The sequence below is a fragment of the Loxodonta africana genome, chromosome 10 (assembly GCF_030014295.1).
Source record: "Loxodonta africana isolate mLoxAfr1 chromosome 10, mLoxAfr1.hap2, whole genome shotgun sequence".
In the NCBI taxonomy this organism is placed as follows: Eukaryota; Metazoa; Chordata; class Mammalia; order Proboscidea; family Elephantidae; genus Loxodonta; species Loxodonta africana.
Genome location: NC_087351.1, coordinates 12,972,524 through 12,998,096, shown reverse-complemented (window position 1 = coordinate 12,998,096; position 25,573 = coordinate 12,972,524). Strand labels below are relative to the sequence as shown.

Here is a 25,573-nt window from a genome sequence, read left to right as displayed (position 1 = left end):
ATCCATCTATCGTGGCACTGATCAGAACCATCAGTAGTGGTAGCTAATCACCATCTAGTTCGTCTGGTCTCAGGGTAGATGAGGTTGTGGTTTGTGTAGACTGTTAGTCCTGTAGTCTAGTTTCTTTGAGTCTTTGGTTTCCGTCTTCCTCTTTTGCTCTGGATGAGTAGGACCAATAGTTGTATCTTAGATAACCACTTACAAGCTTTTAAGACCCCTGTGGTTTGATGGATGGCTTTATATGGCCTTTTTCACCATGGTCTTGTAACTCCCACCAAATAATTAGGTGAGACTATGCAAATAAGGTGCTCATGGCCCACCAAGGGGATTGGATAGCTTGCTAATAATGCAAATAAGGTACATGGCACTCTTGTGTGGGTGGGACCATGCAAATATGGTGAATGGATCCCTAATGGGGGGATTGGTTAGTCTTGCCATCCCACTAGGCTTAAAATGAGCCATCCCAGAGGCAGAAAGGGGGAGAGGGAGCTCACTGTCACCAAGAAAGAAAAGCTAGGAATGGAGCACATCTTTTGGACCTAGGATCCCTGCACTGAGAACCTCCTAGACCCAGGAGGCAGAGAGTGAGCACTGTAACTCTGGAGATGGCAAGAAGCAATAACAGAGAAACAACGGCTGCAGAGGGCTTCCTGGCCCGTAGAGCGAAAAAGCTGAGCACCTTCAGGGAGGACGCTTCCTGGTACAGTGGGGTGCCTTTGGGCACTTGGTGGAGCTACTCTCGCTGACCCACCAACCCACGGAGTGAGAGAGCTGAGCACCTTCAGAGGCTTGCTGGTGCAGTGGGGTGCCTGTGGGCACTTGTTGGCAGAGCTAGGCTTGCTGATCCAGAGAGCTAGAGAGCTGAGTGCCTTGAGGTCGAGGCTTACTGGTAAAGTAAGGTACCTCTGGGCACTTGTCAGTGGAGCTAAAGAGCTTTGTAACACTTGCCCAAGCAGGACAAAGGCTAGGCCAGTCCAAGAGGTGCAAAAACTTCCAGGGTTCGAGGTCCAAAAGGCCAAAGGCCAGGGAGAGGCCTGCCTGTGGGCATGGCTGAAAAGCTGTCCTGACCAAAGAACTACGTATTCTGAGTCATTCCTAATCTTGAATTATAACCTATTATCTCTCTCATAAACCCCATAATTGTGAATGTTGTCAGTGAGTTTTGTGCGGCTATTGCAACGAATTATCGAACCCAGCAGAGAAGTAGAAAGTGCTGTGGAAAGGATGGCTGGTGCCAGAATTGGTAAAAAGGTTAGAGAGTGGAGGCATGTCTGACCTCTGCTTCATAGGAATCAGCCTTGGGCTGATGATTCTCTCTCCCACTCGTGAAGTTAGAGGAGGTCAGATGCCTCCCCCACGCCATTTTTTACAGCCCAGACGCTACTGACCAAACTATGGTGTAGAACGTAAGCTTCATGAACTATATATTATGCCAGTTGACAGAGTTCTCCCATGGAACTATGATACTAAGCCTTCGAACCCAGAAAATCAACCTCGCAAAGTGTTTGGTTATGTTTGAGAAATGTTTGTAACGGTGTCCCCAATGTGCTCTGTTATGTATAAATCATGGACAGCCTCTCAAACAAAAACCCATCTACACCTTGCTACACACTCCCAATTACTCTTCCTCTAATGTGACAGGCTGCTCTCTCCCTCCACTCTTTCTTTTCGTGTCCATTTCGCCAGCTTCTAACCCCCTCCACCCTCTCATCTCCCCTCCACGCAGGAGATGCCAACATAGTCTCAAGTGTCCACCTGATCCAAGAAGCTCACTCCTCACCAGCATCCCTCTGCAACCCATTGTCCAGTCCAATCCATGTCTGAAGAGTTGGTTTTGGGAATGGTTCCTGTCCTGGGCCAACAGAAGGTCTGGGGGCCATGACCACTGGGGTCCTTCCAGTCTCAGTCAGACCATTAAGTCTGGTCTTATGAGAATTTGGGATCTGCATCCCACTGCTCTCCTGCTCCTTCAGGGGTTGTCTGTTGTGTTCCCTGTCAGGGCAGTCATCCGTTGTAGCCAGGCACCATCTAGCTCTTCTGGTCTCAGGATGATGTAGCCTCTGGTTCATGTGGCCCTTTCTGTCTCTTGGGCTCGTAATTGCCTTGTGTCCTTGGTGTTCTTCATTCTCCTTTGATCCAGGTGGGTTGAGACCAATTGATGCATCTTAGATGGCTGCTTGATAGCATTTAAGACCCCTGACGCCACTCTTCAAAGTTTGATGCAGGATGTTTTGTTAATAGATTTTATTATGCTAGTTGACTTAGATGTCCCCTGAAACCATGGTCCCCAGATCCCTGCCCCTGTTACGCTGGCCTTTGAAGCATTCAGTTTATTCCGGAAACTTCCTTGCTTTTGGTTTAGTCCAATTGTGCAGACCTTGCCTGTATTGTGTGCTGTCTTTCCCTTCACCTAAAGTAGTTCTTATTTACTATCTAATTAGAGAATGCCCCTCCCCCACCTTCCCTCCCTCCCCCCTCTCATAACCACGAAAGAATGTTTTCTTCTCAGTTTAGACTGTTTCTCAGGTTCTTATAATTGTGGTCTTCTACAGTATTTGTCCTTTTGCAATTCACTAATTTCACTCCGTATAATGCCTTCCAGTTTCCTCCATGTTATGAAATGTTTCACAGATTCCTCACTGTTCTTTATCGATGCGTAGCATTCCATTGTGTGAATATACCGTAATTTATTTATCCATTCATCCGTTGATGGACACCTTGGTTGCTTCCATCTTTTTGCCATTGTAAACAGAGCTGCAATAAACGTGGATGTGCATATATCTGTTTGTGTAAAGGCTCTTGTTTCTCTAGGATATATTCCAACGAGTGGGGTTGCTGAATCGTATGGTAGTTCTATTTCTAGCTTTTTAAGGAAGCGCCAAATCGATTTCCGAAGTAGTTGTACCATTTGACATTCCCACCAGCAGTGTAGAAGTGTTCCAGTCTCTCCACAGCCTCTCCAGCATTTATTATTTTGTGTTTTTTGGATTAATGCCAGCCTTGTTGGAGTGAGAATGAAATCTCATTGTAGTTTTGATCTGCATTTCTCTAATGGCCAAAGATCGTGAACATTTCCTCATATATCTGTTAGCTGTCTGAATGTCTTCTTAGTGAAGTGTCTATCCGTATCTTTTGCCCATTTTTTATTTGGGTTATTCGTCCTTTTGTAGTTGAGTTTTTGCAGTATCATGTAGATTTTAGAGATCAGGCACTGATCAGAAATGTCATAGCTAAAAACTTTTTCCCAGTCTGTAGGTAGTCTTTTTCCTCTTTTGGTGAAGTCTTTGGATGAGCATAGGTGTTTGATTTTTAGGAGCTCCCAGTTATCTAGTTTTCTTCTACATTCATTATAATGTTTTGTATACTGTTTATGCCATGTATTAGGGCTCCTAACGTTGTCCCTATTTTTTCTTCCATGATCTCTATATCGTTTTAGATTTTATATTTAGGTCTTTGATCCATTTTGAGTTAGTTTTTGTGCATGGAGTGAGGTATGGGTCTTGTTTCATTTTTTTGTGGGTGGGTATCCAGTTTTTTTTTTTTAATCCAGTTATGCCAGCACCGTTTGTTAAAAAGACTGTCTTTTCCCCATTTAACTGTTTTGGGGCCTTTGTCAAATATCAGCTGCTCATTGTGGATGGACTTATGTCTGGATTCTCAATTCTGTTCCATTGGTCTATGTATCTGTTCTTGTACCAGTACCAGGCTGTTTTGACTACTGTGGTGGTGTAATAGGTTCTAAAATCAGGTAAAGTAAGGCCTCCCGCTTTGTTCTTCTTTTTCAATAATGCCTTATTTATCCTGGGCCTCTTTCCCTTCCGTGTGAAATTGGTGATTTGTTTCTCCATCTCATTAAAGAATGTCCTTGGGATTTGGATCGGAATTGCATTAAATGTATAGATCGCTTTTGGTAGAATAGACATTTTTATAATGTTGGGTCTTCCTGTCCATGAGCAAGGTATGTTCTTCCACTTATGTAAGTCTCTTTTGGTTTCTTGCAGAAGTGTACTGTAGTTTTCTTTGTATAAGTTTTTTACATCTCTGGTAAGATTTATTCCTAAGTATTTTCTCTTCTTGGGGGCTACTGTAAATGGCATTGATGTGGTGATTTCCTCTTCGATGTTCTTTTTGTTGGTGTAGAGGAATCCAAGTGATTTTTGTATGTTTATCTTGAATCCCGATACTCTGCTCAACTCTTCTATTAGTTTCAGTAGTTTTCTTGAGGATTCCTTAGGGATTTCTGTGTATAAGATCATGTCATCTGCAAATAGAGATACTTTTACTTCTTCCGTGCCAATCTGGATGCCCTTTATTTCTTTATCTAGCCTAATTTCTCTGGTTAGGACTTCCAGCAGAATATTGAATAAGAGTGGTGATAAAGGGCATCCTTGTCTGGTTCCTCATATCAATGGGAATGTTTTCAGGCTCTCTCCATTTAGGATGATGTTGGCTATTGGCTTTGTATAAATGCCCTTTTATTATGTTGAGAAATTTTCCTCCTATTTCTATTTTGCTGAGAGTTTTTACCGTGAATGAGTGTTGAACTTTGTCAAATGCCTTTTCTGCATCAATTGATAAAACCATGTGATTCTTGTCTTTTGTTTTATTTATGTGGTGGATTGCATTAATTGTTTTTCTAATATTGAAGCATCCCTGCATACCTGGTATGAATCCCACTTGGTCGTGGTGAATTATTTTTTTGATATGTTGTTGAATTCTATTGGCTAGAATTTTGTTGAGGATTTTTGCATCTATATTCATGAGGGATATAGGTCTATGATTTTCTTGTGGTGTCTTTACCTTGTTTTGGTATCAGGGATATGGTGGCTTCATAGAATGAGTTTGGTAGTATTCTGTCGTTTTCTATGCTCTAAAATACCTTTAGTAGTAGTGGTGTAAACTTTTTGAAAGTTTGGTAGAAGTCTGCAGTGAAGCCATCCGGACCAGGGCTTTTTTTTTGTTGGGAGTTTTTTGATTACCTTTTCAATCTCTTCTTTTGTTATGGGTTTCTTTAGTTGTTCTGCTTTTGTTTGTGTTAGTTTAGGTAGGTAGTGTGTTTCTAGGAATTCATCCATTTTTTCTAGGTTTTCAAATTTGTTTGAGTATAGCTTTTCGTAGTAATCTGATAGGATTCTTTTAATTTCAGTTGGGTCTGTTGTAATATCGCCCATCTCATTTCTTATTTGGGTTATTTGCTTCCTCTCTTGTTTTTATTTTGTCAGTTTGGCCAGTGGTTTATCAATTTTGTTGATTTTTTTCAAAATACCAGGTTTTGGTCTTGTTAATTCTTTCGATTGTTTTTCTGTTTTCTATTTCATTTTGTTCTGCTTCCATTTTTATTATTTGTTTTCTTCTGGTGCCTGTGGGTTTCTTTTGTTGCTCTCTTTCTATTTGTTCAAGTTGTAGGGTTAATTCTTTGATTTTGGCCCTTTCTTCTTTTTGGATGGGTGCATTTATTTGTATAAATTGGCCTCTGAGCACCACTTTTGCTGTGTCCCAAAGGTTCTGACAGGAAGTGTTTTCATTCTCATTGGATTCTGTGAATTTCTTTATTCCATCCTTAATGTCTTCTATAATCCAGTCTTTTTTGAGCAGGATATTGTTCAGTTTTGAAGTGTTTGATTTCTTTTCCCTGCTTTTTCTGTTATTGGTTTCCACTTTTATGGCCTTAAGGTCAGAGAAGATGCTTTGTAATATTTCAGTGTTTTGGATTCTGCTAAGGCTTGCTTTATGATATAATATGTGGTCTATTCTAGAGAATGTTCCATGTCCACTAGAAAAGACAGTATACTCGGTTGCTGTTGAATGGAGTGTTCTGTATTTGTCTGCGAGGTCAAGTTGGTTGATGGAGGCATTTAGATCTTCTGTGTCTGCATTGAGCTTCTTTCTGGATGTCCTTTCCTTTACCGAAAGTGGTGTGTTAAAGTCTCCTACTGTTATTGTGCAGATGTCTGTCTCACTTTTCAGTGCTGATAGAGCTTGTTTTATGTACCTGGCAGCCCTGTTATTGGGTGCATAAATATTTAATATGGTTATATCTTTTTGGTGTATTGTCCATTTAATCATTATATAGTGTCCTTCCTTATCCTTTCTGATGAATTTACCTTTAAAGTCTCTTTTGTCAGAGATTAATATAGCCACTCTTGCTCTTTTTTGATTGTTGTTTGCTTGATATAATTTTTTCCATCCTTTGAGTTTTAGTTTGTGTCTCTAAGTCTAAGGCGTGTCTCTTGTAGGCAGCATATAGACGGATCTTGTTTTTTAATCCATTCTGTCACTCTCTGTCTCTTTATTGGTGCATTTAGTCCATTTACATTCAGGGTAATTATGGATAGGTATGAATTTAGTGCTGTCATTTTGATGTCTTTTTTTGTGTGTTGACAGTTTCTTTTTCCCTCTTTATGTGCTGAGTAGATTTTCTGTACATATTGTCCTTTCATATTTGTTGTTTTTGGTTTTTTTTCTGCTGAGTCTGTATTTTTCCCTTGTATTTTATTTTGATGAGTAGGATAGTTTGTCTCCTTTGTGGGTACCTTATTATTTATCCCTATTTTTCTAAATTTAAAACTAACTTTTATTTCTTTGTATCGCCGTATCTTCCTCTCCATATGGGAGGTGTATGATTACATTTCTTAGTCCCTGTTTAGTATTTTAATGTTGTTTTCTTTTATATAATAACATCACTATTACCCTGCTTTGGGTTTTTTTTTTTTTTATAATCTTGCTTTGTTTTTTTGGATTTCCCTGCCTGGGTTGACTTCTGGTTGCTCCGCCCAGTGTTCTAGCCTTGGGTTGATACCTGACATTATTGATTTTCTAACCAAAGAACTCCCTTTAGTATTTCTTGTAGTTTTGATTTGGTTTTTACAAATTCCCTAAACTTGTGTTTATCTGGAAATGTCTTAATTTCACCTTCATATTTAATAGACAGTTTTGATGGATATATGATTCTTGGCTGGCAATTTTTTTCCTTCAGTTTTTTAAATATGTCATCCCATTGCCTTCTTCCCTGCATGGTTTCTGCCAAGTAGTCCGAGCTTATTCTTATTGGCTGTCCTTTGTAGGTGACTTTTTGTTTATACCTCACTGCCCTTATAATTCTCTCTTTACCTTTAGTTTTGGCAAGTTTGATTATAATATGTCTTGGTGACTTTCTTTTAACATCTATCTACCTTATGTGGAGTTCGATGAGCATCTTGGATAGATATCTTCTAATTTTTCAGAATATCTGGGAAGTTTTCTGCCAACAAATCTCCAACAATTCTCTCTGTATTTTCCGATATCCGTCCCTGTTCTGGTACTCCAATCACTCTTAGGTTATTTCTCTTAATAGACTCCCACATGATTCTTTGAGGTTTCTTCATTTTTTAAAATTCTTTTATCTGATTTTCTTCAAATATATTAGTGCCAAGTGATTTATCTTCGAGTTCAGAAATTCTGGCTTCTACTTGCTCAATTCTGCTCCTCAGACTTTCTATTGAGTTGTCTAATTCTCTATTTTTATTGTTAATCTTCTGAATTTCTGATTGCTGTCTGTCTATGGATTTTTCCAGCTTATTAAACTTCTCATTACGTTCCTGAATAATCTTTCTAATTTTTTCAGTTGCTTTATCTTTGTGTTCCTTGGCTTGTACTGTGTATTGCCCCATTTCCTTCCCAATGTCTTGAAGGGTTCTGTATATTAAACTTTTCCTGGTAATTCCAGGAATGCACTTTAATCTAGAAGATCCCTAGTTCTTTGTTTTGAGAGCCTGTTGAGGTGATCATGGTCTGTTTCTTTATGTGACTTGATATTGACTGTCGTCTCTGAGCCATCTATAAGTTATTGTATTAGTTTATGCTTGCTTACTGTGTCGTAGCTTCTTGCTTTGTTTTGTTTTGGTATATACCCCTATGGGTTGCTTGAGTGAGCTAGCTTGATTATTTTCTCCTTTGGAGCTCTGATGTCCAGTCCCCAGCTGGCTAGAGCCTTTATCAGGTATATCAGTCTAGGAGTCCATTTAGTTTTCTTGTATGAATTCAGCTCAGGTTTCCAGGTAGCTGATATCAAGTGTGTGGTACAGGCTCTGTCCTACAGTTTTAGAGGGGCAGGGGTGATTGGCGTATATACTGGTATCTGATTGCAGCCGGGGATCATGCTCTGAACAAGGCAGGGGACTGAGAACCGATCCCCAAGTGTCTCTGAGGAAAACGTGTCTCTGTTTCCTAGAGCGTGCTGGTGGTGGCTTCTGCAGAGGGACCATGGGCACCCAAAGTTTTTGGTTGTAAGGAATGGGAGGTACCAGTTATCTTTGGACCCCTTTCGTGGGTGGCTGGGTGACCTGAGTGGAGCTACCAGTCCTAGGTCCCTGATGTGGGTAGGTGAGGACTCTGTTTAATAGGGAAAGCAATGTCAAACGTCAAACACCCACCTCTGCACCGCACAGCTGAAATGGTTGGAGCTTGCCAACAAGGGCCTGTTCTCCCGAAATAGGCCGACACAGGTCCATGCAGAAGGGAAAGGTGCTCAAGGTCCACGAATGGATTATGCCTGGACAGGAGCTGCTTCTGCCCTGAGCTCTCCTGGTATCTTTTCCCCCCAATTGCAAATTTTTTCCTCCCCCAAGTCCGGGAGGGTGGCTGTAGGTGCTCACCAGGGTCTATCTCAGGCCTAGGGATTCGGCCTCTGAAGCCGGCTTGGGGGTCGGGAGGGCGCGGACGCGGTAAAATATGTGCAAGTACTTAGCTTTTGCCGAGAGTGCCCTTCTGCTCAGGTTCCGGAGATGTGAGTGGGCTGTGTGGCTGGCTACTTCTCCCTGAAGAAACTGCTGCCAAACGCTAATACCAACCCACCGCAGCCACTCTGGGAATGGTGCCTGAGGGCTCCCCGCAATTCAGGTCCCTAACTCCTCTCCACTTCTGAACAGTCTCTTCCTCCCCCTGCCCCTCAGTTCATTGTCTAAGCTTGCCTTTGATGCTCAGGGCTCCCAGCTTGTCACAGATATACTCGTTCCACTTGTTTTTCTGGGTCTTTGTTGTAAAGAGGGCTCACCAGAAGCGTCTGTCTATTCCGCCATCTTGGTTCCACCTCTCGTGTTCTTTATCTTTTGTCCTTTAGTACTGCTTGCTTTTGTGTTTTGTTGGTTTATTGTACTGAGTCATTTTAGTTCCCTTCTCCTTTCTTTTTGTGTATGCTTTTGAATATATTTTCTTTAGTGGTTACCATGAATATGACATTTAACAGCTTACATTTATAACATTCTAGGGTTAGTTGGTACCAAGTTAACTTCAGTAACATACAAGAAATTCTTTATTTGTACCATTTCTCTCGCCTGCTTTTTTGTTATCACTAAGTATGTCTTTATATTTGATGTGCCCTGTAACGTAATTTTATCCTTGCCTTTTATATATTTGTTATTAAAAGACATGAAGGATAAAAGATTTAGAATTATCAAGCATGAATACCTTATTTCTAGCCCTTATACTTGTCCACATATTTTCCCTTATTTTAGGGGTCTTTCTTTTCATGCATAGCTTTGAATTACTTTCTTGTGTCCCTTCCCTTCCGTCTATAGAACTCCCATTAGTATTTTTTGTAGGGCCGATCTAGTGGATATGTACTCTGAGCTTCTGTTTGTCTGGGAATGTTTTAATGTCACCTTCATTCTTGAAGGGTAGTTTTGCTGGGTTTAATATTCTTAGTTAGGAGTTTGTTTTGTTTTTTCTTCCTTCAGCAGTTAAAGTGTATCATTCCATTATCTTCTGGCCTCCAGTGAGGAAAAATTGGCATTTAGTCTTATTGGGGATTCTTTGTATGTGACTGTTTGCTTCTCTTTCACTGCTTTTAGGATTCTTTATTTTTAATTTTTGAGAGCCTAACTATGATATGTCTTGGTGTAGATCTGTTTGGGTTTACCCTGCTTGGAGTTCTTTGAGCTTCTTTGATTTGTAGATTCATGTGCTTTGTTAAAGCGGGGAAATTTTCTGTCAGTATTTCTTCTGATATTCTTTCTGTCCCGTTCTCTCTCTCATCTCTTTCTGGAATTTCTATGATGCATATACTAGGTCTGTTGTTGTCCCGTAATTTTATTAAACTGTGCTCAGCCTTCTTGACCTCCATTCTTGTTGCTCTTCAGCGTCTGTCATTTTAACTATCTTATTCTCTAATTTGCTGACTCTTTCTTCCGTTTGGTTAAATCTGTTGGTAAGTCCTTCCGTTGTGTTTCTCATTTCACTTATTGTCCCTTTCAGTGCGATACCTTTTTTTAGATCCTCATTTTGTTCTTGCGTTGTTTTCCTTATTTCTTTTTAGCTCTTTGTCTATGTTTTCCCTTAGTTCTTTAATATGTTCAGTGTTGTACTATATTCACCCCCCCTTTTTTTTCCTTTTTTCCCTAGATGCACTTTCACTTAGTTATGTTCATTTGGATCCACTATTGCTCCTCTGTTCTCTTTGTGTCTTGTGATTTTTTTGTTGGGGCATTGGAATTTTTGAGGGTGTTAACTTTTTAAGTTTTCCTCCATATTTGATATATTTGCCCACATTTCTTTATGCAAGAAGCTGTTACGTAGGCAAAGTCTTTGACCTTTGCTTAATGTTACCTCTCCCTCTCTGTGATAGTGCCTTCTCCGTCCCTAGTTTAATTAGGATTCCAGAGTTCCAAATCTTGTTTTTCAACTTCAATCTCTCCCAAACACAACAGAGAATACACTGTTGTCAGTCTGTCCACCAGCAGACACGGCCACTCAGGCACTATATCATGTACTAATGAGTCTGTCCACCAGGAGGCGCAGTCCCCTCTCTCTGGTTATGACTCACCTCCCTTCTGTGTATCTGTGATCATGTTTTCAGTTGGGAAAGCCCCACCCAGCAAGCCCCCTTCAGGGCTGGGCGTTGCCCCCTGGTTTTACCCGATGTTACCTTAGTGCTCTGTGGGGGCTGCTTCATCATGAGCTTCTTGAGGGTAGGAAACTTGTTTCATTCATCCTTGTGTCTTCCATTTTCTACCTCAAAAAATGGTTGTGCAGTTGATTATCATGGGTTAATGTTTGAGGTGTTGCAGGCTGTAGGGTTACAACTACTTAGTTCTGCTGTTATAGCACAAAAGCAGCCAGAGATAATATGTAAGTGAATGAGAGAAGCTGTGTTCCAGTAAAATTTATTTTTGGCTTCTGAAATTTAGATTTCATATAATTTTCATATGTCACAAAATATCATTCTTCTTTTGATTTTTTAAAAAAATAATTAAGAAATATAAAAACCATTCTTAGCTCACGGGCGGTATAAAACAGGCAGAGGGCTGCATCTGGTTTGTGGGCTACAGTTTGCTGTATAATCTCTGAAGTTCTCTCTTGTACTGACGTTCTAGAAAGGAAGAAGAGGGTAGTGAAAATTTTGGATGAAGCCACGGCATGAATAAGATAAATATTCTGAGATGAGCTGCAGCTTAAGAAAAGTATGGGAGGGTAGCATAGCAGAGAATAATGGACTGGAAGGATAAAAAACATTAAACATTTAACGTAATTCTTTTTAGAAGAATAATTATGGCCAGATTCAAACATTAGTCTAAGAGAGTAAGAGCATGATACGAGTGACTTGTATCCAATAGAGGTCATTTAATGAGTCACCAGAGAGACTAGCTGGGTCATTTGGAAGGGTAGAGGTGGTTCTCCAGCTCCCTTAGCATTAAAATCCTTTGATGAGGCATTTAATGCAACTCTATTGTGTATCCTACAACTGCTTTAGATAGTAGGACAAAGTCATAAAGTCTTGTTTGTTTTTTCAGCATTTGGGCAAGTGATTTGTGAGAGTGAAGGTTTTAACAACAGGAAGTACACATTGCTGCTGTTTTACTCTGTACTTTGTGTTCAGGGGCGTTGTTGGACGTAATATACCCTGGTATTTTAGACCCACGGGCATGCTGTTTCCATGCACACAAAAGCTTTCTGCATCATAATGCTGCTTTCGCTGTTCCCTCACCAGCAGGAGGTGTTAAACACATCCAGGAGATCAGCTGCCTGCTTTGGGAACTTCTCCAGATTACAGCAGCTCACAAATATTCAAGCTGAAATCTACCAGGTAAATTTTGTTAGACTTCTTACGTTCTACTTCTAATACAGAAAAAAAAAAAAAACTTAATGTGTTCAAACATCAGCAATTCCGTTGCACTTAGAGCAGCCTGACAGGTATGTCTTTGTAGTAGTTGATAGTAGTGATAATAGTCGTAGTAGTTAGTCGTAGTGGGAACAGCAGCTGGACCTGATCACCAGAGTGAAAAGGTTAAGTCTGCTGAGATCTCATAATAGATCACCTTCCCACACCATTTAATTCCTGGCTTAAAAGCTGTCCATTTTTATCAAAGTTTAAGACTTTTGTTCAGGCTGCTTTCTGAATGAGCTAAATATTACTTTTGTTCCTAATATAGAAAAACTTGGAAATTGAACTCTTAAGACTAGAAAAAGATACAGCAGATGTTGTTCATCCTTTCTTTTTAGGTAAGTGATTTGGTTAAGTGGGTAATCATTGGGATTTGAACTTGGATTACCTTAAATAAGCAATAAAAAAAAGTAATAGTCAACAAAATTATGATAGACCATAATTTTTCTAGGTATTGCCCCAAAGCAAACAAAGGCTTCTATTTCTGTGCTTAAATGGAAGTCCTACTGGCTTGACTGGTCCAAATAGCATGAAAAATTACCAAGTTGGGAGCTCCTTAAAGTCAGGAGAATGTAAGGAATGGCATTTGGCATGGTTGTAATAGAGAATGTGTATTGGAAGATTGAAACTGATGGGGCCACAGACGGGTATAACGGACCATTTCTTTGTTCGTATTAGAGATAGTTGCATTTGTCCTTTGAATTAGCAATCTTATTCCTAGGAATTGACCCTAAACACGCACCTTGATAATATGAAAATATGTGTGCACAGGTTTATTGGTTGCAGCAATTTTTGTAATTAGAAAATACTGGAAACAACCTAAATGTTCATGCTTAGGAAATAGGTTGAGTAAACTCTAGTCATGTCACACGTATACTCAGTGGAACGAGGAAGATCCCTATGAACTGATAGGGAGTGATTTCCAGGGTACATTGTTACACTGAAAGAGCAAAGTACTGAAGAGTATTGTTAGCATGCTACCTTTTCTGTAAGAAAAAAGGGAAAATAAAAATACACGGTTATTGTATTTATTTCTGCAAAAAGAAACAGGTGGGAATAACAACAGTGGAAAGAAATAAGAGAGGAAGTGACACTTCTCTGAGTGTATCTTTTTCTAAGTGTTGATTTTTGAAGCCTTGTTGATGTTGTGTATATTCAAAAAAGAAAACAAAAGGATAAGGGAAAACCCTAAAATTGATTAGAGGCAAAAACAAACAAACCCAATTATTTCAAAGAATGAATAACAATAGAAGATGAAAAAAAGTCCTAATCTAAATAAACTTTGAACATAATTCTTTGGCTATATACTGTCAGTCTAAAGGAAAAGAACTACAAACAAATCTTGAGCTTTGCTTAGTACATTTGTTGTCTGCAGTAGTTGTAGCAATTGTTGTTAGGTGCTGTCAAATTGGTTCCGACTCATAGCAACCCTGTGTACAACAGAATGCAACACTGCCTAGTCCCACACCATCCTCACCATCATCATGCTTGAGCCACTGTGTCAGTCCATCTCATTGAAGGTCTTCCCCCTTTTCACTGACCCTCTACCAAGCATAATGTCCTTCTCCAGGGACTGATCCCTCCTGATAACATGTCCAAAGTATGTGAGACGCAGTCTCGCCATCGTTGCTTCCAAGGAGCATTTTGGCTGTATTGCTTCCAAGACAGATTTGTTCATTCTTTTGTCACTCCATGGTGTATTCAGTATTCTTTGCCAACACCACAATTCAAAAGTGTCAATTCTTCTTCAGTCTTCTGTATTCATTGTCCAGCTTTCGCATGCATGTGAGGTGATTGAAAACACCATGGTGTGGGTCAGGTGCACTTAATCTTCAAGGTGACATCTTTGCTTTTCAAAACTTTAAAGAGGTCTTTTGCAAGTGATTTGCCCAATGCGATGCGTCTTTTGATTTCTGCTACTTCCATGGGTGTTGATTGTGGATCCAAGTAAAACGAAATCCATGACAACTTCAATCTTTTCTCCATTTATCATGATGTTGCTCATTGGTCCAGTTGTGAGGATTTTTGTTTTCTTTATATTGAAGGCTGTGGTCTTTGATCTTCATCCTAAGTGCTTCAAGTCTACTTTCAGCAAGCAAGGTTGTAGTAGTAAATATAGCAATTCAGAAACTATTTCCCATGTATTAAGCAAATGAATAAATATTAATGTTGTCAAGAGCCAAAGTTCTCTATGTGGAAGAAGGGAGATATCAGTACAGAAGTGGGAAACAAGGGAAAGCCCTGTGATGTTGGATTGGAATTAGAAGTACTAATATGAAGTCATGATTTTTCAATATACAGGTAGTCCCCGACTTACAACGTATTCAAGTTATGACGAACCACATTTACAACTGTTGTTTTTTTTTCTTTTTCCTACATCTTGTCATTGGTAACATGCGCCACACACAGTGCCGCAGCACATAATTTGCTGATGTTCACGTCTATCACTTCCCGTTCATATATTCGCTGCAGATGTTCACTACTATGACTTCCTGTTTATATATTCACTGCAGATGTTCACTACTCTGACTTCCTGTTTATATATTCACTATAGATGTTCACCACTATGACTTCCTGTTGCTGTGTAGCAGGCTGTGGCCTGGCCTACAGTGAAGTTGGTGTCAGGAGTTGTAATGCATAGAAAGTTGGGCAGTGTTCAACTTCAGTGACATATGATGTTTGAACTGCACTCGTGCCTGATAGCCATTACGACTCCAACTTCATCGTTATGACACTGATGCCGACTTCATTGTAGACCAGGCTTTGTAGCGTGATGTTATTCAGTGTTTCGTACCACCTGAGCTTTGAACCTGTTCTTCCCGGTTCAGTCAGGGCCGAGGAAGTGAAACCAGAACAGGCCCAAATATTTAAAATTTGGGTGAACTGGAATGGGAAAAATTACAGGTTGAACCCCTACTGGAAACTAATCTCCCTCCTAGTAAACAAGGGCAGTGTACGTGTTGCATAGCAACCAAATCTAGCTTTCGGATTTTGAGCAGAGTTGGAAAAAAAGGTGCCTGCTCAAAGATTGCCGCCAACCACACAGCTTTGGATGTGTGTCACTCTCCACAGTGCTGGCAGTAATCCAAGCTCACACATCAGGCTCCTGAAAGGGCTCACTGTGCCTCTCCCAAGTCTCCCATTCCAGGGCTTCAACCTGTAATTTTTCCCATTCTGGTTATCATTCTGTATCACCTGAACTGTAAAAATTGTAAAAATTCGTGTGTGTTTGGGTTTAACTTCGTCAGTCATGACTGAACTGGTTCAAATCAGTTCAAAGGCCTGGTACCATCAGAAGCATCGGTTGTTAACTTGAAGCTGAGTTGTTCAAGTTTCTCACACTGTAACACCTTTACTGCTTATACCCCCAACAGTAGCCAAAAACTCACTGCCGTCCAGTCAGTTCCAATTCATAGTGACTCCATAGGGTTTCCAAGGCTATGAATCTCTACAGAAGCAGACTGCCACATCTTTCTCCCAGGGAGCTGCTGGTAGTTTCAAACCGCTGACTTTTTGGTTAGCAACCACTTTAACCACCGCACCACCAGAGCTCCTTACCCCCAACAGTATGTCTGGCAAAAGAAGTCATGCCACTGAAAGTCGTAATCCAGAAAAGGTGAGGAAGGCTGTAGACATGGATATAAAGATGCAGATCACCTAGGCCTGTGATAATGAGAGGAAAGTCGGTGAAACAGCACACGAGGAAGGACTGTCTGATTTGACTGTTTGAACAATCGTTGAAGGATGAGAATAGGATTTTGGAGGTAGTTAAAGGAGCAATTGGCATAAAATCGACAGTTGTAACAAAGAAGAGGCAAGGGCCAGCCCATGAGGTGGAGAAGCTGTTGATGATTTGGCTAGGAGACCGAATCCAGAAGAGGATTCCTGTGGGTTTACTCCTGATTCAAACGAAAGCGTGCAGCCTTTTTGAAAACCTGAAGGAACATCAAGGAGAAGACCACCACGAGAACTTAAAAAACGCAGCAAGGGCTGGTTTGATTGCTTCAGACGCAGATTTGGCTTACAATATAACTAGGGAAGCGGGAAGCGCGAATGTTGAAGCTGCTGAAAAATTCAAGGATGGACTAGACAAGATAATATAAGATGAAAACTATCCACCAGAGCAGATTTTCAGCATGGACAAAACACGCTGGTTTTGGGAAAGGCTATGACAGTGGACCTCTATTCACAGAGACGAAGCTGATGCCTAGTTTCAAGGCATTTAAAAACAGAATCAGGCTGCTGCTTGGATGAAATGCTGCTGCATTTAAATTAAAACCTTTTCTTGTTTACCATTCTGAAAAACCCCAAACACTCAAAAACATTGACAAAAACAAGCTGCTGGTCTACTACAGAAGCAACTCCCAAGTCCTGGGTGACAATTGTTTGTTAGCCAAATACTGGTTTTTACATTGTTTCATCCCAGAGTTGTGCTCCTACTGCCTTGAAAAGAGCCTTGCTTTCAAGATTCTGCTGCTTCTTGGTAATGTCCCAGGACATCCTCTTCATGTAAGCCAAAACCACACTTCGCTTTCAAGTCCATTCCAACTCATAATGACCTTATAGGATAGAGAACTGCCCCATAGGGTTTTCCAAGGAGCAGCTGGTGGATCCGAACTGCCAGCCTTTTGGTTAGCAGCCTTAGCTCTTACCCACTGTGCCACCAGGACTCCCCCCCTTTATGTAGGTGATCTAAATCAAGAGGTGCAAGTGGTAGATACGACAGCTGTGATTCAGCCTATGGATCAAGGTGCAGTTGCCACTTTCGAGGCATACTACCTGCGGATTTTGTTTGCCCAGGTGATACTGCAACAGGTGGAAGTATGGTAACGTTATGCGATTTCTGGAAGAATTATAATATTCTTCAGTGTATCTGGAACATTGAAACTTTCTGGGAGGAAGTTACGGGAAAATGCATGCAGGGGATTTGGGAAAAATTGCTGAGTTGTGTGAACACTCTTCAAGCAATTGATCAGGGTAATATAGCGAAAGAGAGCAGTGGGAAAATCATCCAGTTGGCAGGAACACTGAATTTAGAACTTGATATTGACAATGTGGAGCAGCTCATAGAATAGATCACGAGGAATGGGAATTGAGAGATCAGGACTTAATGGATTTCAAAGAGGAAAGAAATGCTGAAGAAGATAGAAGTAATGAGGAAGAGGAAGGAGCAAAGGTGTCAAAAAACTTTACAGTGAAGGAATTAGCTGGAGTTTTTCCTAAGCTAAACCAGGGGCTTCAGCTGCTTGAAAACAAGCACTCAGATGCTGATTGCTGTGCTAATTTCTGTAGGCAGATTTGGGAAACAGTGAAATGTTACCGCGAAATATATGAAGAATAAAAGAAAATGACCATACAGGCAGCTCTCACTTATATTCTGTCTAGAAACACTATCCCCATCCCCAGGGATAATCGGATGATCCAGAACCTTCCACAGGTGGAGCTATTACCACAGTTGAGAAAATGCCAACGTTGTCCAACTCTTCTTCATTATCAGGGTAGATTTGTATGATTTGTGTAGTTTTTTTAATGTATATATGTATTTTGATTTTGATTTGAGTGTTTTATGTATTAAAATATATCTGCTGTATTTTAAGCATGTTGCTTATGAAAATACCTTGTGGGGGCAGGGTGCGTTTGGCAAACAAACGTAGAAGGTGCGTGTTATTTGCATAAAAATATGTAAGTTTATATGTAAAGTTCCCAACTCCCAAAGAAAAATGGAGATTGAATTTATAAAGTTAGTGATACTTAAAGACAGCAATAACGAAAACTAAAAAAATATTCAACTTATATCAGGACCAACTTACAATGGAGTCATCATCAGTAAGTCTGGAACTACCTGTATATGTGGATTTTTTCACTGAAAGGGTCTAGAATAATGACACAGTATTGGTAATGAGTACACTTAATACCCAGATCTTGTTTTCTAAATATTGTTCTCCACTAAAAGAAAACACAACTCCTTGAAGAAAAGACTGAGTTGAGGACAGTAGCTTGACTACTAACCTAAAAATTGGTGGTTTGAACCCACCCAGCGGGACCGTGGAAGAAATGCCTGGTGATCTGTTCCTGTTAACAATTACAGCCAAGAAAACCCTACATAGTGGTTCTACTATATAACACATGAGATCCCCATGAGTTGGAATTGACTTGATGGCGACGAGTTTGGCTTTTCGGTTTATAGGTGTGTAAAGAAAGAGGGAAAAAAAGAGAAAATATTCCCAAATGTTAACTTACAATTGGTAAATGTATGTGGGAGTTCACTGAATTATTCTTGAAAATTTTCAGTAAGTCCGAAATGTTCTTAAAATAAGAATTTAAAAGAAGAAGCAATTGGCAGCCATTAACTGAATTCTGGGGAAAATACTGAGATACTCAGAAATAGCTTGTAAGACGACCTTGTTTTTTAGTGTTCCATGTAGCATATCAGTGGCAGGTTTAAGAAAAGAGACTGTGCGAAGAATCTGGCTCCACCTATAAAAACTGAACTGGGGTTGGGGTTGAAAAACAGAGAAAGAATTTAGCACAGGATTTGGTTGTCAGTAGGAAAAGTACAAGAAGGTAGTTGACATTGAGACTGGTATTGGTATTAAAAATAGCAAAAAGGAGAATTTAGGAGGGAAATGGTGGGTTTGACATTGTGTCATCAGCATTAGACCAGAGCAAAGGGGCAATGATAAGTGATTCCAAAGCTTACTTGTTCTATTGCTAATTATAATTCCTGTTTCTGGTTTATACAGCTGAGAAATGTCATACCCTGCAAAGCATGAGTAGCCATTTGGAAGCAGTGCTGAAAGAGAAGAGGTCTCTCAGGCAGAGACTGATGAAACCTGTATGCCAGGAAAACTTGCCTATTGAAGCTGTTTATCACAGGTAAGACTGCAAAATAAAAATTATTTTTACTCTGAGGATAGTTTTTGTTTAAACATTACATCAGTGATTGTTAGCATTATTATTAACGCTGATGCGTTAAACCAGAAAGAAAATCCTTTGCTTTTAAAGAATGATAGCTTTGGTGAACAGAAAGGAGTTCCTCTTGCCTGTTGTGTTCTGGAAATTAAAAACTATGACTTTGTGAAAGAAATTAGGTCCATACATGCAGCAAAGTAGATAAAATTATGTGTAGACTTTTCCATAAAGTAAGTTTATATTTGAGTTAATGTTGCCTATCTATAAAAACGCATTTGGGAGTGGCATGGATGGGCAGGGGCACGGGGTTTAAGCAGGGACAAACCTGTTGCTGTCAAGTTGATTCCGACTTATAGCAGGGACCGATGAAAATAATGTCAACCAAAGGAGAGAAAAATTGGGTTCTACTCTCATCTTTGCTGTTTATGTGCCTCAAAGCCTTGGGCAAATGACTTAAATTTTACGTCAGTCTCCCAGTCCATATAACTGTCAAATTGAAGATGTGGGTTATCACTAACAGAAGAACAGGCATCTTGCTCCACCAGGGCCTCATGGCTGACCCTGAGCAACTCAGTGTCTTAAGCGTCAGAGTTTTTACTTCGTAGTGAAATATAATACAAAACCCCAATTCTCATGGATGTATTCAGACATATGTATTAAAACGTATGTTGTAGCGCATCAAGAAGAGCTGAGTCATGATTTTAAAGCATTTCGCATGTTTCTATGAAGTAACATTTGCCCTTGTTGCCCTCACTCTTCACTGAGAAAGAACGGATTGGAATGGAGTGAGGCTCTATCTAGGAAAACCCTTCACTTCCCTACTTACCTAAGAAGAATGGAACATCGAGGTTTGTGTAACGTTAGGTTCGGCTCCAGCTGTGATTGGTGTCCTCTCTTTCCATTTCTCTGTCTGGATGACCACTTAGGTCCTGTTTCAGGTGAAACAGGAGGACCGGTTTATCACTATTTCCATGAATATGGAAAGATTGTTACTGGCTTGATTGTGATTCTGTTACTTCAAATTAAAAGTAAAAGAAGGGGAACACAAAATAAATAAGCCAAAAAAAAGTTCATTTTTTTCTCCCTCTCCTAGATACATGGTACATTTGCTGGAGTTGGCAGTGAATTTCATTGAGAAATTAGAAACCCATCTTGAAACAATTAGAAATATCCCCCATATAGATGCAAATCTTAAGAACATGGTAAGTGTTAACGATGGCATCTGAGGACCTCATCAACTCCTCACATTATTTTTAGCTGTCTTTCCTTGTTGTATATCAAAATCTCACATGTGTGATCTCTTTGCTTAACTTTTTAATGGTAAATATTATGAACTTATTATCTAAAAAACCGAGATGTGTTTCCTTTTCTGCATCATTTTTCCTTAGAACTCATCTTGCATTCTTTTATTCTAACATTTAATAATTGTGTGTTGTCTTCATTGTGTAAGGGGCTATGCCACAGGTATTGTGGGAGACCAATTCCTGCCCTGAAAAGTCTCAAAAGTTTGGTGAGACAGCTATAAAATACATACTTTCTCCTTTGTATCTTTGTATTTGCATAATAAGTACAGAAGAGAATTATAAAGAAGATGCTGTCTATTGAGCAGAAAACAAAGGGGTGACCGTCAACTTAGGGGCACTGGGAGTAGGTTGGGGAGGTAGGAAGACTTCAGTGAAGTTTTATAGAGGAGTGTGTAGTGAGCTGAACCTTGAAGTATCAGTGGGATTTGGACATGCATCATACAAAAGCAACAATGTGAACAAAGACATGAAAGAGAGCACAGGTGGTTGGTTGTACTCCAGTTTGGCTGCTGTTTCCTCTTGAGGAGGGGGAGATTAGCTCAGGGTTAGTTTTTGGAATGCCTTGAAAACCAGAGGAAAGCGTTTAGACTTCACTGAGTACTGGGGACACATTGAATGTTTTGTTTTTAAGTGAAGGGCACAGGGGAGTGACATGATCAAAGCTGTGCTGCAGTTATGGGGAAAACAGTGGGTAGATTACACTGAGCCTTGCTACTCAGTGTGGGCAGGGAGCATCGGCATTAGCGTCACCTGGGAGCTTGTTAGGAACGGAGAACTGCAGACTTCATTTACCTTGGACCTTCAGAATCGAGCATCTTTTAACAAGAGCCTCGCGTGAATCCTGTGCACATGAGAGAGCAGCTCTGGGTTAGGTGGAGAAACCAAAGACAGAGAAACTTGGAGAGTGATTACAGTCATTCAAACAAAGGATTTAAAGCATGGGAATACAAAGGATTCTGTAGATTTTTAGAGAGATTTTGGAGGTAGAATTTCTAGATCTTGGCTACTCTTTGAATAAGAGACATACTGAAGGTAAAGAAGTTTCTAGCCTGGGTGACTTGAGGGTGAATATGATCAAGTGTGCGTTAAAGAAGTCAACGAGTTTATTTTTGACTTGTCTTGCACATATAGTAGATATCCAGTCACTGTTTGTTGAACTGCAGTTAAATTGAATTTGATACATTGTCTGGATGGAGAATGCCAACAGACTGAAATGTGGGACGGAATTTTAGGAAGGTTAGGCTTGACAGCGTAGATTTGAGGGTTATTTGCATTGAGGTGATAATTGAAGACAAAAGGAGAGGTGAACTCATACTCCTGAGAAGTGAGGCAGCAGGATTTTAAGAAGCCTTTGCATTAGGGGGCTGGAAAAAGATCCAGTGGTATCATAATTATTTGTGATAAAATGATGAAGAATTAATGACAGACATGTAATTTCTCTCCTGTTTTCCCCTTTCACATGTTACAGAGCAAGGCTTTAGCAAAGATGGATATTTTGGTAACTGAGACAGAAGAACTAGCAGAGAATATACTGAAGTGGCGAGAGCAACAAAGAGAAGTTTCCTCTTGTATCCCTAAAATATTAACTGAGTAAAATTATCTTCATGAACATGACAGTTTAATGCCTCCTTTACCTTTTGGAAACCCTGGTGGCCTAGTAGTTAAGAGCTATGGCTGCTAACCAAAAGCTTGACAGTTCGGCTCCACCAGATGCTCCTTAGAGACCATAAGGGGCAGTTCTACTCCGTCCTGCAGGGTCACTATGAGTTGGAATTGACTCAGTGGCAGTGGGTTTGTTTTGCTTTGTTTTACCTTTTAATTCTAAAGTTCATGTCCAAACTACTAATGCTAAATGAACATCACCTGTTTATTTTTGCTTAAAACAACAACAAAAAAAACCCCACTGTCATCAGTTGCTTACTTATATATAACCATAAGTCTGTTTCTAATGACATGTGACCTGAGTGTTCATAGGCTTTGCAGCTAGCAATACTGAAAGAACCCTCTGTATATTAAAGTACCAGGATTCCAGGTTCATTAAGACCAAACTGAATTTTCCTTTTTTTCCCATAAAATTTCTTTCCACTTTTCGGTGAAACTAGTGAGGATCAAATAATAGCTATAAAAGTTTATTGACATGAGTGAATTAACCATTTCTCAGGCAACAGAGTATTAAATGTCTTTGTCTTAGTCATCTAGTGCTGCTATAACAGAAATATCACAAGTGGATGGCTTTAACAAAGTGTATTCTCTCACAGTCCGGTAAGCTAGAAGTCTGAATTCAGGACACTGGCTCCAGGGGAGGGTTTTCTCTGTCGTCTCTGAAGGAAGGTCCTTGTCACCAGTCTTCTCTTGGTCTGGAAGCATCTCAGCTCGGGAACCTCAGGTCCAAAGGACACGCTTTGCTCCCAGCACTGCTTTCTTGGTGGTATGAGGTCCTGGACTCTCTGCTTGCTTCCCTTTCATCTCTTGTAAGATACAAGGTGGTGCAGGCCATACCCTGGGGAAACTCCCTTTACTTTGGATTAGGGATGTGACCTGAGCAAGAGTGTTACATTCCCACCCTAATCCTCTTTAACAAAAAATTATAATGACAAAATAGAGGACAACCACAGAATACTGGCAATCATGGCCTAACCAAGTTGATACATTTTTGGGGGGACATAATTCAACCCATGACAGTCTTTAACCATGCATATTCCTGAATTGAAAGAGTCTTCTTGAACCTGAAACTGTCTATGCCAGTTATTCCTGTGGAATTGTGACCAAGTGTGCAGCAAAGCGTTAACATAGCAAGCCTGACTTTGAAAGACCTGCTTACAAGGTTGGCCCTTGACTGGCATCTGACAAGTTAGATTTCAGGAGTGTTCCCGTCACACTACGTGATAAGAGTGGCTAATTGTGTAGTTTATGCTGAACACTTGGTTTCCTTCTGGGAGTCTAGAATTTTGGTACATGTGAGGTAGAGGGTGTTTACATGATTAGTCCCCAGTAAAAACCCAGGGCACTGCGTCTCTAATGAGCTTCCCTGGTAGACAACATTTCACGCTTCTTGTCAACATGTTGCTGGAAGAATTAAGTGCATGCTATATGACTCCACAGGGAGAGGACTCTAAAAGCTTGTGCCTGGTTTCCTCTGGACTTTGCCCCACATGCCTTTTCCCTTTGCTATTATTTTGCTTTGTATCCTTTCACTGTAATAAGTCATAGTTGTGAGTGTGATGATACATGCTGAGTCCTGTGAGTCCTCCTAGCGAATCATTGAACTTGGGAGTAGTTTTGGGGACCCCTAACACACTAAGCAATTCTGGGGGGTATTCACTGGCAGCCTTAGGTATAGGCAGAGAAAAAAAGTAAAGAAAAACGGCACACTCTAAGAAAACCTTAGAGGTTTACCTTATGAAGTGCTCGGATACCTTGTGTAGTCTAATTGTGCATGTAACAGGGAGGTGTATACTGATACAGCTGACTTAGAAGGTACTGGTTTGTGTCAGTAGTGTATGTACCCCTGGCTTATTGTATTTTCAGACTTGCAGTTCTCTTTAAAATGTGTACATATGGTCATGGTCCCCAAACCTTCTGTTGGCCCAGGACAGGAACCATTCCCGAAGACATAATTCAACCCATGACAGTCTTTAACCATGCATATTCCTGAATTGTAAGAGTCTTCAATCAGACATGGAAGGGACTGGACAGTGGGTAGGAGACAGATGCTGATGAAGAGTGAGCTATTTGTATCAGGTGGACACTTGAGACTGTGTTGGCATCTCCTGTCTGGAGGGGGATGGGAGGGTAGAGAGGGTTGGAAGCTGGCAAAATTGTCAGGAAAGGAGAGACTGGAAGGGCTGACTCATTAGTGGGAGAGCAAGTGGGAGTATGGAGTAAGGTGTATATAAACTTATATGTGACAGACTGATTTGATTTGTAAACGTTCACTTGAAGCTCAATAAAAATTAAAAAAAAAAGTGTACATATGTATTTTTGTACTGTTGGATTCTCTATATTACATGGGGTCAGTGATCCGTGTATTCATCACACTTTAACACAAGAAAACTTCAGAACATAGTAAATATGAGTAAATTGTTCCTAAGCAAATAGGATTATTAAAAAAAAATCCTGGTGAAACAACCAGGGATCATGTTTTGAAGTCTACTTTGCTGACTTGTGCAAATGGAATATAGAAGAGTGGTTATAATATCTTAAGCATCACCTAACACTTGAGCAAAGCGTTCAGTTGTATTTCATCAGAAATCTGTTTAAGCTCAGCCTTGGTTTCAATGCCTTATTACGTGATTTCCTGTGTTAGTTTATATATATGTATATATCTTTCATGTTATGAATGTTGATATGTCTGCTTGTTTTGTTTTTGTTTTAATCTTTTTCAAAATATTGAAATAAACCTGTAATTTCTAACTAAAATTTTGTAGCCCTTGTGTGAATCCTAAGCGAACAAAGCAATGATTCCCTGTTTAGCTTACACAGTTAAAGCATAGGCAGTTCGACTTAAAAAGCGTCAGTCAGGTAAACTGAGCCTGAGGTCTACTCAGAGAGAGAAGATAATTTAGTACTAGGGTAGAACATCTCGCCGGACAGCGCTCACTTCAGACTCCTCCCCTCACTCCAAGCCCCTTCCCCACTTCTGTCTTCAAAGAGGAACACTGTTCCCTGGCTGGGACAGCAGAAACAGGTGTCTCCCGTTTCATTTCGGCCCCTAAAATTTAACCACAGAGCTGCCAGTTCAGGTCAACGCAGTAAATGAAAACATTTAAGCAAAGCACTTTATCAACTGTCGGGCGTGAACCAAAATTTAATGAATATACGTGACTCTATATCATGCACAGCCGATCCAAGAACAGGGAAACGCGCTCGCTCGCCCCCTCCCAGCACGCGGAGCCTGCACCGGCCGGGTTGGACCTGCGCCCTTCCGCTTGTCGGGCTCGGGATTGGCGGCCGCTGCTAGGCACCGCCCCGGCCGGGAGGCGGTGCGCGCAAGTGAGGGGGCGTCCCAAGGGGTCCGTGGGGCGGAGGGAGGGGGCGGGGCCGGGCGGCCTCCCGCCCGCCAGCCTCGGGATTGGCTGCAGGTCGGCAGGCACCGCCTCGTCTGGGCCGCAGCGCACACAGGGCAGGGGCGTCCCTAGAAATGTGTGGGGCGGAGCGCTCGGGGCGGGGGCGGGAGTCCTCGGGCCCACCGGATTCAGGATTGGCCGCCGCTCTGCAGGCC

At 40.7% G+C, this 25,573-nt stretch overlaps 1 protein-coding gene across 2 annotated transcripts in view; it reads left to right on the top strand.

The window, feature by feature from the left end:
• HAUS2 (HAUS augmin like complex subunit 2) overlaps positions 1–25,081 on the top strand; it is a 28,645-nt gene extending 3,564 nt beyond the window's left edge. The window contains exons 2-6 of one of the 2 annotated variants that reach the window (XM_010598381.3): positions 11,963–12,058; positions 12,405–12,474; positions 18,880–19,012; positions 20,142–20,250; positions 21,821–25,081. In XM_010598381.3, coding sequence (XP_010596683.2) covers positions 11,963–12,058; positions 12,405–12,474; positions 18,880–19,012; positions 20,142–20,250; positions 21,821–21,946 — 534 coding nt within the window. In that variant the 3' untranslated portion in view covers positions 21,947–25,081. The remainder of the gene's footprint in view (positions 1–11,962; positions 12,059–12,404; positions 12,475–18,879; positions 19,013–20,141; positions 20,251–21,820) is intronic. The other variant, XM_023558732.2, reaches the window with a different exon arrangement.
• The last annotated feature ends 492 nt before the right edge of the window (positions 25,082–25,573 follow it).